Source organism: Rhyacophila brunnea, unplaced genomic scaffold (genome assembly GCF_057557595.1).
Source record: "Rhyacophila brunnea isolate RB1 unplaced genomic scaffold, BYU_Rbru_1.0 scaffold_3, whole genome shotgun sequence".
Taxonomy (NCBI): domain Eukaryota; kingdom Metazoa; phylum Arthropoda; class Insecta; order Trichoptera; family Rhyacophilidae; genus Rhyacophila; species Rhyacophila brunnea.
Window position 1 is genome coordinate 55,528,024 of NW_028232965.1, and position 12,540 is coordinate 55,540,563.

Consider the following 12,540-nt stretch of genomic DNA (forward strand, 5'->3'; position numbering starts at 1 on the left):
TGGCTGCATAAGTATCGTCAGGAAAACTTAATTAAAAGCAATTAAGGTAAAGACGTCTTGCAGAAATCGGTGGATTAAAAGAATATTATTATTTACTTGTAAGTTAAAATCTGGATGGATAAATCTTAATTTTTGGTTCAATCAATTAAAAATACCAAAAAAATATAACTGAAGTATTTATAAATTTAAAACAAAGCTTCATTGCATGGTATAGTGTTTTCAAATCAATGCGAATACAACTGGTGTGATCGAGAAGTTGCATAGTTTTTTCGTGATAATTTTTCTGCGAGCTGACGCGATTGGGTCGATCGAGGATAATCCCGATTGCCGGTTTCCCCTGCTCGACGACCAAGGGGCAAATCTGTCCCTGCTTTGCGCGGAGCCACGACAGCGGCAGCGCGCGCGGGGCAAGCGGGCGGGCAAGCGAGGGGGCTCAGCGGCCGACGAGGGGGGCTCCGCCGCGGCGGGCCGTTATCGCGGCTGGGCGCGCCGCCCTGCCACCGCCATTGCTCACCTCCTGCAGTCGATCGTGGGCGCCGCCAGATACTGCATCGTAAGTAAAACCACTCTGCAAAACAATACTACTCGTTACGGATATATATCTGTCTACCTGCTGACGGAAGCTGTGTTCCTGATACCGACATGCTGGCGTTACTATATGTAAATATTTTTTTTTTGCAGAATTTTACTTTATCGATACACTTTTTTAATATTCCTAAATTTCATACTTACCTGGGAAGTATATATTATTATTTATTTATATTATCCGATACTTCGATGTATATTGAAAGTTTATTATTTCATCAACATTTATGAATACACTATGCAGTTAATACAATACAATATTGACTTAAATTTGCGTATGCTGTTATGGAAACATTCTACGCAGATATATACAATGTGTAAACACTTAAAGATTATAAACGGGACAATATTGTATATTTTATCAGAATATGACAATAATACAATTAAATTCTCTCAGATGCCATTATTAAATTTATTCTCTGACTAACTTATTATTATTATACAGACTGTGATTCTAATTTAGTAAACAACATTTTTTTCAGTCTATTTGAATAAAAGGCTTGTGTATTTTTATTTATTAAATCAAGCATAAGTACTAATATTAGTTATATATTATTTAATAAACCAAAATATTATATAGTTCTCGGGTAGGTGTTGCTTTTTTCTTTTTTATCAATATATTTGTTTTTCATATTCGTATATTCTTCTTTTGTTTCTTATTCGTTTTGTTTACATTTGTGTCGGATTGATACATCCACTTAGCGAAAATGTGTTTGTAATGTAAACAAAATTAGGCATGTGGCGCCCTCTACGCGCCGTAGCCTTAGGGAAACACGCTTCCAATCCGGGAAGGCGCCGGCTTTTATAATCCGTTGATAATAATACCATTAGGCAAACATAACATCTTCCGTGATCGAAAATTCAATTTGATATAGTCTGACGGATACTACAATAATATCCACGAGATTATGTTCGCGGCATGCTCTTGTGCTTTGGAAATTAAATTGATTCGGCTTATTGATATTTAAATTATTAAGCGTAAATGTCAGTTTTAATTGTGCCAAATTTATTTTTATTGACACTGTCCACCGATGGCCGGCACTTGTGGTGATGTCTTGTCAAAATGTCGTTTTCGCTGCCACACTGAGACAAGTGAATAAAAATAAGTAGGTACATGCCATTTTTCTCGTATCTAAATAATGTATAATTAATTCAGCAAATAGATAACATCTATTTTTATTCACTTGATTAAAACATCTTTGAATATTTCATAAAATCTACGTATATAGTAAAATGAAACAAAATATGTATTGCACTTATTCCAAATACTGTGAAACCCCGATTCTACGATTTTCAAGGGACCCTAAAAAACGATAAATTCGGGATATATAAAAATTTAATAAAAAATTTACATAAATATTTATTTATTACACCTTTTTTTATTACAAATATGTACATTATTACATTATGTATTACATACATATATATTACACATTCATTTAAAAAAATCTTTATTAGGTACTAAGTTGCTTCTTTGCAGTTTGGCACTTCAATTTTAAAATAAAGACCACGCATAGTTCGCGAAAGCGAAATGAAAAATATTCAACAAAAACGGTCAATCGTGATAATATTTGTGACGGGACCATAGATCGAGGAAAACGATAAATCGAGGAACGGTTAATGCGGGATTATTTTAACATTGTTCTTATGGGTGTTTGGCGGGACTTTCAAAAATGAACGGTCCACGTGGGAAAACGATTTATGCGAGAACGGTAGATCGGGGTTCCACTGGAATTTAATAACAACCACGACTGGTTTGATCCGTTTTAATGGACATTATAATAATATATAGATACTAAAGTCAACTGATGGTAAGTTGAAAATGTCCAAATAGACAAGCGATGATGACTGTTTTCAATAATCGTTTTTCAATTAATTGTAGACTTCTGTAGACCTTGCAGGAAAGACGTGCAAGTCAATATATTGCACCGTCTTTTCTCATCTTATAAAATAAACCGTCATGATTACATAAAATATATTAATACCATAAAAGGGTATATTCTTATATATACATTGTTTGAAATTGAGAATAAAGCTATAATTTGGTACCTACACCAGTGGGTCTATTCTATGCTTATCGACCGCTAAAGTGATAAAGTGAAAAATATTATCACACTTAGGGTAGGTTTGTATCAAAATATTAGCACTTATTGTAACAATTACACGAAGCCGGTTTTTATTGTTGCAATAAGTGATATATTTTAACAGCACCTATCTTGCTGCTGTTAAAATATCGCACTTATTGCAACAATAAAAACCGGCTTCGTGTAATTGTTACAATAAGTGCTAATATTTTGATACAAACCTACCCTAAGTTTGATACTATTTATCAATTTAGTGTTCGATAAGTATAGAATAGACCCACAGATGTCCGTGGAAACAGTATTTCATTTTTGTTAAAACAAACATTAGAAATTTCATTCGGCAAGAAATAACGTTATTCGACAACTTTTTTATTCAACTTTGCAATTGATTCGTAATTTTTGAAAATATATTTTTAACACTTAAACCATGATACCTTACTAGTAGTAGCAGTAAAATAATCACTGAAACGCTCGGACTTTAGGAAAATCGCATATGTATTGTGAACTCACCGGAGCTCGAACCCGGAGCCCTCGGGTGAGAAGTGTCTTACGCATAAGACCAGCTAGGTACTGAGCCTATTGTAATTTTTATACATCGTATTCTAAAATGTACGTAATTATTCAGAGTAGGTACCTACGCTCTTTTAATTGTTTTTGCATATGTATATTTAAAAATTTACATAATGTATTATTACAGTATACCTATTGCAATTACGCAAACTTCCGTCTGCGGTTGACATAGATTAATTTGATTGTACTTCATAATAAACTGCGCAGTTTTAGCATAATTTATTTGTTATTATTCCTATTAATATCAATTTGCTGAGTGATGACCCGATGTCTGATAATCGACTGACCACTGTTCTCCTTTTAAATTCGTGTATAACAAGATATGAATAATGTATGTTTAATAATATTATGTATTTATATTATGAATATGACAATGTTGTATGAAGTCTGCTTAAAATGATAATTATTATTGCCATGTATTATATTATGTTTATTTATATAGCATCATCTTAAATTAATATGCTGTCAATTTTGAGCGGAATAGATATTAATGAAGATGTAAGATAATCAAAATATTAAACCAGTACCAATTTTACTTACTAAGTTCGTATATCATTTAGTTTTGGTAAATAATCAATTATGGTGCCGAGTCGTATGTAATAGTAAACATCTTTCACGATTATTTCTATTATGAACTAACTGATTTTTTAAAACACAACAACATGATTATTTTTTTTTATTGTTAGATTACACAAGTAGTTATATTAATATTTTGTATGTGTAATAAATATATTAAATTTACTTATCGACGAGAACTACTTAAAAGTAAATTTCCTAGTGAGGTAGTATTAAGCTGAGGAATAAAATTATCGATGACCCATAATATACATAACAATAAAATTACTCTCCTCGTGGTTTATTTTTACTAAAATGTTATATTCGGTTTCCGATTCGACCAACCCAAAATTGAGCGTAGTTATACGCAAAGCAGCCATTCCACACCAACCTCAATCAGAGATAGAAGCACCTTTACACAAAGTGTGTTTCTTTAAATCCACAAAGCCTGTGTATACTGTTTATACATTTTGAATGATAGATATTATATACTTATATGATTTTGTATAACTTTCCAAAAGATAAAAGCGTAAAATCTATGTAATTATGGTGTTTTAGCAGTCCAGGCTGTTTTGTGCAAAACAGTTTTTTTTAATGAGTGTTCATTCTGGACTGCAGCCAACTTTTATTTTTGTAAGAAAAATCTTTATTTTTGCAACTATTTTCTTTAAAAAACCTTCTAAATTACTCAAGTATTATGGGAATTTCAAAGTTCTGAAAATAGTTCGAAAAACTGGTAAATTATAAATTAATATTTAGCTGCCTGGCACTAAATTTTACATGAGAAATATATATATTAAATTATATATAATAAAATGAAAAACATATAATGTAATTGAGAAAATAATGTTTATTAATTGAATGTAGAAAAACACACCTTACACAATTAGGATTTTAATAATTAGATACATAATATTATCATAAATGGTTCCTTTATGCAGACCGAAATAGTCATATTCTGCGATTTGTAAAATCTTTAAAACGCATTTATATGTGATTTTTGTATGACAGCAGGCAGCTTGGCTGATTTGTACAGAACGTAAAATAAACGTGCGAGATTATGGAAATCGCAATAACTCATTTTTTTCAAAATTGTGGCTTGGCTTCTTTGTGTATAACTATGCTCAATTATCCCTTTACAAAGGTAGCTCTGTTTCTTCCATGATTAATTTGCGGTTACTTTAATATATTATCCTGTTTGATCGCTTTAATTTAAATTGTATGATACAACCATGCATATTCCTATCTTACGTAACAGTTTATTTATTCGATTCAAATACACCTCATTGGTACCTCCTGTATGCCTGTTAGTCAAAAGTTAGTACATTTTTTGCGAGCAACAGGCTTAGTATATTTTTTGCACTAGTGTAAAAAAATGATGATTACATATTATTATTTCTTATATATATATTTCCAACCACTCATTAAGATCTCACGAGTAGGAAGCAAAAACATTATTGTAATATAATGGTTAAGTTATTATATCCGTGGAATACCTAGTAGTTTTCTTTATCTTTGTATGATTGATTAGACAAATACGGTTGTATTGTTTATTCGCTTCTTTAGTATTTGCTTATATTGTTCATTAATAATCTATTACTTCTTATTACACTAATTAAATATATTTAATACTTAAACGTCAACACCTAAAAAGCATTAAAATCTCGGAAATACACTGTACTGTGAAGTGTAATAAATAATGTAATAAGCATGCGAAATAGCATTATAATTTTATCAAATGATCGCTCTTGACAAGTTTTACTTTATAAATTCTATATTTCGAGACAGGTACATACCTAATTTCTCAAGTAATATTATTTACGAACTTTACGATCGATACATGTTGTTTATTCATTTGTTACTTTGCTGCTGTTTATTGAGTTGCAAAAGTACTTATTTTATTCATATCATAATACTTCATAATATTCCATGGGTGCGAATCGCGCGATGGATTTACATTCAATTTTATAATTATTTATCTAAAATCGTAGATTTCATACGCACATTTTTAATTATCATTTGCCTATTTGACGACATAATGTTAAAGAAAGCTACTGTTAAATACCTTAATGTATTATATTGTTTATCCCTAACCCATTGCCACTACTTTACATTATAATAATCAACACTGATGCCATTACAAAGCAAAAGTATTCATCTTTGACGATGTGTTTATAATTGTTTTAAACGAAAATGTATCTTATAGCGCCTGTACACGACATGTATTTACTTGCACCAATTGTGTGTATTTTAAACTATAACGATAATAACTGTTTTCAAGTAAGAGTGCTGACTGTCTCTCCAATCTCATTCTTCAAGCGTAAGCGAGACGCTATGTTGTCATCGTATGGTGTTATTTGACAGATTCAGAAAGGTTCGGACAATTTTGTTGATAATCGGTAGACGTCAAAATGTTCTGTGCGTTGTAGTTCAGATTTCTTCCGGCAGGTTCGCCACTATCGTTCTACTTCGCATGCGCACCCACCGTTCAAATACCAATTATTGCGTAAAAATTCTGAAGCTTTCGAACTTTTTTTAACCGTGCACATAAACTTTCACGATAATACGTCTTTACGCGTGCATTTTCTTATTATATCCGCGATAATACGTATTGTCAGCAGTAAATCCATGCACGCATAAATGGGGAATTAATCATGATTTAACTTATTCTAAGATCATAATCACTATCGATTAAATGATCAAAGATATGTTTAACATTCTGTTTTCTTAGTGCCTATTAGAGTAGGGTTTTTGAATTTTTTTTATTATAATTTTAGAATAGCATTCGGATCATTTCATAGTAATAATAATATTATAATTACAAGATAAAAATAACTTTTTATATAAGTACAACGTTTTAAAATTTTCTGTTGAATCATATAAACTTGACTTGACTAGCTTAAACGATCAAAAAATTTGTAAGTATTTGATAGAAATAATACTGAAATGTCATTTTGACATTTCATATTGATTTCCATAGTAACGCACGTATATATTAATAATTTAGTTGCCAGGACCCCAGACCCCTAGCAACCAATAATAGTGCATTGGATTACGGATTTCTTCCGTAATAACTTTTCATACAAAACAGAATTAACTGAAAATGAATTCAATTCTACTTAAAGATGGCTAAAAGTATTAAAAAATGCATTGGAATCGTGTTCTGATATATTCTAAAAGTTTCAAATGTCTGGCTAGTCGGGAAGTTAGTTAAAATCGATTGCAAGATTTTTACCGGACAAATAAAAATACGATCTAATAAAAACGTTGTAATAAAATAGATATACATAATATATTAAGTGATCGAAATAGATTTTCCATTATGAACAGGTATTCATTAAAGTATTGTCTCATTAATGACATAATTTCTATGCTAGAACCTAGACTGTGGTGCCATCCTATAAATTTATTTATTTTTGTTCGTCAAACAGTTTCTTCTTCTTTAAGTATTGACGGATTCGGTAAACAGCATATGAAACGATTTTTTCAGGTGCATAGAAATTTTTTCGTACACCTGTGACAATCTACCGTTGAATTCTGTATAACAAGTTAAACAATAACATTATAATTGCAAAATAAAAAGTAGTCATCAATGCGAATTATATTTGCATTACATCACTATTAATTTATACCACACATATAAAATCGAGCCGATTCCATATTACGTTTTGCGCATAATATTATTTTTATAATTAAAAATAAAATAGTGTATTCCGTAAATATTATGCCAATATTTTACGATGTTTTTATTCATATTTGAAAATATTTTTCACAACAAGTACTTATTATTTTTTTACCGTTTTCGTCGAAACCTTATATGTTAAATTCTGTCTTATACATTAAACATATAATCATTAAAATTCTAATGGATTCAAGCTCTGTACAATTCCATTTAAGTCGTTTTTTGCGACCCGGGTTTCGCCTTTCGGCATCTTCAGGCGTCGTGTACACTCACCAAAGGCAAATACACACTGACAACGAACACCCTTAACTCTACCTTATATAGTAAATCAATACAATAAAGTAGGTAAAAACTCCATTACCTACCTATTTAGTCAGAAATTACAACAAAAAATACAATAAACAAATTATGAATAGCTGAAGTAAAAAACCTAATTAGTAAAAACCCTCTCTTATTAATAACAATACACTGGACAGCATATTATTATAATAAATCGTCAAACCTAATAATAGGTCAAAATTCTTTATAACAATAAAAATACTACACTCAAGAGGTGTAAAAAACGACTTAAATGGAATAGTACAGAGCTTGAATCCATTAGAATTTAAATTCAAATTCCATCAAGTACCTTCGGTCGAAAGTATTAATATTATTAATAATATAATCATTAATCATCATTAAACATATAAATAAGTAATTATTGCAGTGACACGTTTTCATTTTACAACTGAATTTATTTTGAAACTGACGAAACTGGTCCTGATTAATATTAAACTAAGTGGCTAGAACGTTTGTCTCGTGTTCCTTGGGATGCAGAATTGACTTATCCATTGACTCACATTCAGTTTTTAATCAATATTGTTGTGTGTATAAATCGAGCGCATGAATCAAATTGAAAATCCAACACATCGTCGTAAGAACGCCTTCAGGCTGGATGCTCATGTACGTTTCTTCTTGTTGAAGATAACATGGTGATTTACCAATCCCTTCGACATTACTTAACTTGATAAACTTTTTTTATTATTTATTCAACGAATAAGACACAAGATTTGAGAATTTAACACTATATATTACTTATACATATTTTGAAACACACCAGAAAAAAATCATTTTTAGAAAAAAAATATGACACCCGACAGGATTTGAACCTGTATCTGCTGAATTCGCGCCAGTATGCTTTTCCAATTAAGCTACTGGCATCTTAGAGTCTGTATTCTATAAGCTGGCGTTCACGTCACGTCGTTCGCGGACGGAGAGCATTGTGCCATAGCGTTCGACTGTTGCACGTTTTCAATGGTAGGGAACGAGAGGGAATGCAGTGCTTAATGCTGAACCGGGGGGAAACCGCACGCCAGCGGATAGAAGACAGACTTTAGTTAATTACGACCATTTTAACTAGTAGTTATAGTTGTTACATGAAATGCTTATCGAATTGCGTTATAATGTTGGCTATCGGTTGTAGTAAATTAAATTAAGGTACCTTAGCATGTCCGTCGCTTAATTGGAAATGCATACTGGCGCGAATCCAGCAGATACAGATTCAAGTCCCGTCGGGTTTCGTATTTTTTTCTGGTGTGTACTTATATAATATATATTATGCATGAGATGTTTTCAAATTGAGTAGGTATATTAACCTAATTTATTATTCTATAATTGTTTTTTGAAATCATAAATTATATTCTCAAATGATAATTGCAATATTCAATATCTTCAAGTCTTTAGTTCCTGACAGCGAAAGAGAAAGGGCCATATCTTTAATAATTTTTGCGAATTGACTCTGAAGGATATACTATGCAACACTAACGAACTAGATAACGTCTTTACGTAAGTTCCTCGTAGATACACGAGGTAGTCTGTAATAAAGAGATCAGACTTAAATATTTTTTGTATCACTCGTTTTATAATGCATGTTATGAAGGGCAAATTATTTTTACCAACTCTTGTTCCTTGTTCTTAATACAATCGAAGCATTTTTTTATTAGCGATGCAATATTATTTTTTAGTGCAATTTGTTACATTATTTTCTTAAGAGTCCATTTATTTTTTATTCAAGATCCGTTTTGTAAACCGGAAAACGAAAGGCCGCGTGTGTTATGTTTACTAAGGCATCGCGGAAATTAATTAATGGCGCTTTGTCTTCTAGCTAGAGCGTTTTTTCATATATTTTGTTCTTACATTGCATATTAGCATTGTTAATGTATTCCGTAGTTACAATCCAATTGTCGAATGGATATTTTTTTTTGATTCAGCTGTTGACTTTGATTTAGTCTCTCAAGGTTGGCAATGAAATTTAACGTAAATTCCTACTGAATACAATAAAAATATAGTGCAATATGTCTCACGTCAAGGCAATGATAATCTAATTAGTTACTATAACTATACTATTTATCAGTAGCGAAGGGTGGAGGTAGGCTTTTAAGGTCCGCCATAAATAGTTCACATTAAACTTTGTTAGTCATACGTATTAGTTTTTAAAAATCAATTAAACCCTGCCTAAACCAAACCGGAATAGTTATCGTACTTTGGGCGATACAACAGTGCACACTTTTTCATCCGTACTTATTTTTTTTCGTTGGATTAAGAATACAAATTTTAATTCCTGCCTAAATCTAACTATAATTATTGATAAAATATATTATTATTATATCTATAAAATATTCAAAGTTATGTGTGATTTAATTGCATAATTTTAGATATTTTATAGATAGACGAGTATTTTTTGACTATTATCTATTATGGCTTGGTTTCGCAGGGTTTAATTGATTTTTAAAAACTAACAAACACCATCTGTCTGACTGACAAAGTTTAGTGTGCACTATTTATGTCGGATCTTAACAGCCTACCTCCACCCTTCGCCACTGATATTTATGTATATACGCAGGTAATACATATAAATTATTATTAGTAATTTAAATCTTAACTATTAACGTACAATGGGAGGTGACCTCTTATGATAGATCGAAGTTCCTTTGCCACACCAAATATTCCAGTCAACGAGTGCTCAAAGGATGGGATGCACTCGCATGGAATGTGCGAGAATTTTTGACTTCAGGCACCGCCATCTTTAGATTAATAAAGCCTGAGCATAACTTTTTGCACAAGCAACGAGTGGTGCACTTTTCAGCTGTCAAAATCAGATCCCAGATTGCTTGACATATTGATTCACCCTTTCTCGTTTCAAATTGAATTATAAAAAATTCTCAAATCAAATATATTAACCATCAGTGTTATTAATAAATAATATACATTCCTGTTATTCATCAGCTGTCAAAGTCAGACTAGTCCTTCACACAAAAACCGGTGGTAATATCGATTTCCAAAAAATATGTAGGTAGCATTGATCTATGCATTACATTTGTAGAAGGTGTGTTAATGCTAGTGTATTATTAATCATGTAACTTATTTATTCAAATCAAACCATTTCCTGTGTGAACACGACAGACGCGTCAGTATGAGCACTCTATAGAACAATGACAGACAATGACAGTTCATACATTGACAACAACGGGAGGGGCGGAAAAAGTAGGACTACTTGAGTCGGCAATGCTTCAGGACTTTGTTTGGAGTAGTAAGTAAACATACTAAAAGTCTCCGCCCCTTTGAGGTGAGCTAAAGGCGGGAGAGGGGTCGAAAGGTCCCATTTTTTGGGTTTTCGCTTATATCTCTGAAACGGTGCATGTAGAAAAAAATATGTCAAATAAAAATGAAAGCTAATTAAATTTCCTATAAAATTGTTTCTATACATATTTGTCGAATTCCCAACGGTTTCCGAGATATAATCGGTGTACTACCAATTAAGTAGTCGATTTATTTTGTCCGGAAGTGAAGAATTTATGTTTCAGACTGATATTTTATTTTAAAAAAGTACAAATAAGGCGATGGGAATAGTGTGTAGTCGTTAATTGGATGCATAGGTACATATTATGTTTTATTTTACGATAAATCAGTTGCTCCTCAAATATTTTATTATATTTATTAGATAATTATAGTATTCAATGGATGATTCCACTTGTTGCGGACTTTTTCTAAAATCCGAGTTTTTTTCTACGAACGGCAATCAATCACTATAAAACATCATTAATATTTATAATTCACGATATGGACAATGTTTGGTTTTTGTGTTGCATCTGTGAACATATAATTACATTGATGAACGACTATTCTGGCGCGTAGGTAGATAGATATACATAGGCATTTAAAAATATTTACTCAATAATTGATTCATCGGCAGACGGTATTTAAAGAATGCAAAACAATGATGACTAGGTATATTTCCACATTGGCCAGGCAATTATTTATATACATTTGTTTTTTTGTTGATCTGCATAATATTAATAAGTCTAAAATATAGTGAAGTCGAAATTTTTGCGCGAAAATATTTGGATGTTTTCAACAGATTTCGACCGGCGCCGATTAAAACCTGTTTTAAAAAAATACTATTACTTATATAAGAGTCGTTTGAATATGTAAATATTGTAAATAGATAACATTTATGCGATGATCTTGGGAGTATTCATAAACATGTGGTGACATAATATTATTATGAATGTTTATTTTTGTCAATTTGGAATAATTTCGTGTGAATGAAGTAGAATGTCAAACAACGCACATTGTGTCGTGTACGTCGTTCTTTGTAGTGAAAGGATCTAGCTATTTCATTACCTACATGTACACCACTAACTACTTAATCTAGTGGTGGAGAACCTATGGCACGCGAGATGATTTTGAATGGCACGCGAATGTTTTATTTTGAAGAGCAAAAATATACCTATATTAATAATAATATTGTATAAAAAAATAGCAGGTAAATACTCTTCAAGAATAAGCATTACGTTTAATGTAAATATGTAATTGAATATGTCGGTCTTTAGGCTTTATGCGTCACATATAATTTTATCGCACTAACCTCATCAGGCAGCGGGTGGAGCCGTGCCGCGAACCTCTGATTTTGATCGATTTACAATGCTTAAGACCACTGTAGCGAGAGAATGCCTCATCTGATCGGAGCAATTCTACTATCAATTTATGCGTAAATAACCATACTAAGTAATATAACGACAAATA

At 31.6% G+C, this 12,540-nt stretch overlaps 1 protein-coding gene and 1 long non-coding RNA gene across 3 annotated transcripts in view; one reads left to right on the forward strand and one right to left on the reverse strand.

Annotated features, from left to right (window-relative positions):
• Positions 1-521: 521 nt before the first annotated feature.
• Positions 522-12,540, forward strand: part of LOC147068580 (protein FAM13A) — a 62,226-nt gene continuing 50,207 nt past the window's right edge. The window contains exon 1 of one of the 2 annotated variants that reach the window (XM_085952545.1): positions 522-660. In XM_085952545.1, the coding sequence (XP_085808671.1) occupies positions 643-660 (18 nt within the window). In that variant the 5' untranslated portion in view covers positions 522-642. The remainder of the gene's footprint in view (positions 661-12,540) is intronic. The other variant, XM_085952546.1, reaches the window with a different exon arrangement.
• On the reverse strand, positions 8,309-11,263 carry LOC147068581 (uncharacterized). The gene is made up of 3 exons (XR_015071349.1): positions 10,756-11,263; positions 10,022-10,421; positions 8,309-9,969 (listed from the first exon to the last, which is right to left on the reverse strand). It is a non-coding gene; the product is annotated as an uncharacterized LOC147068581 (long non-coding RNA).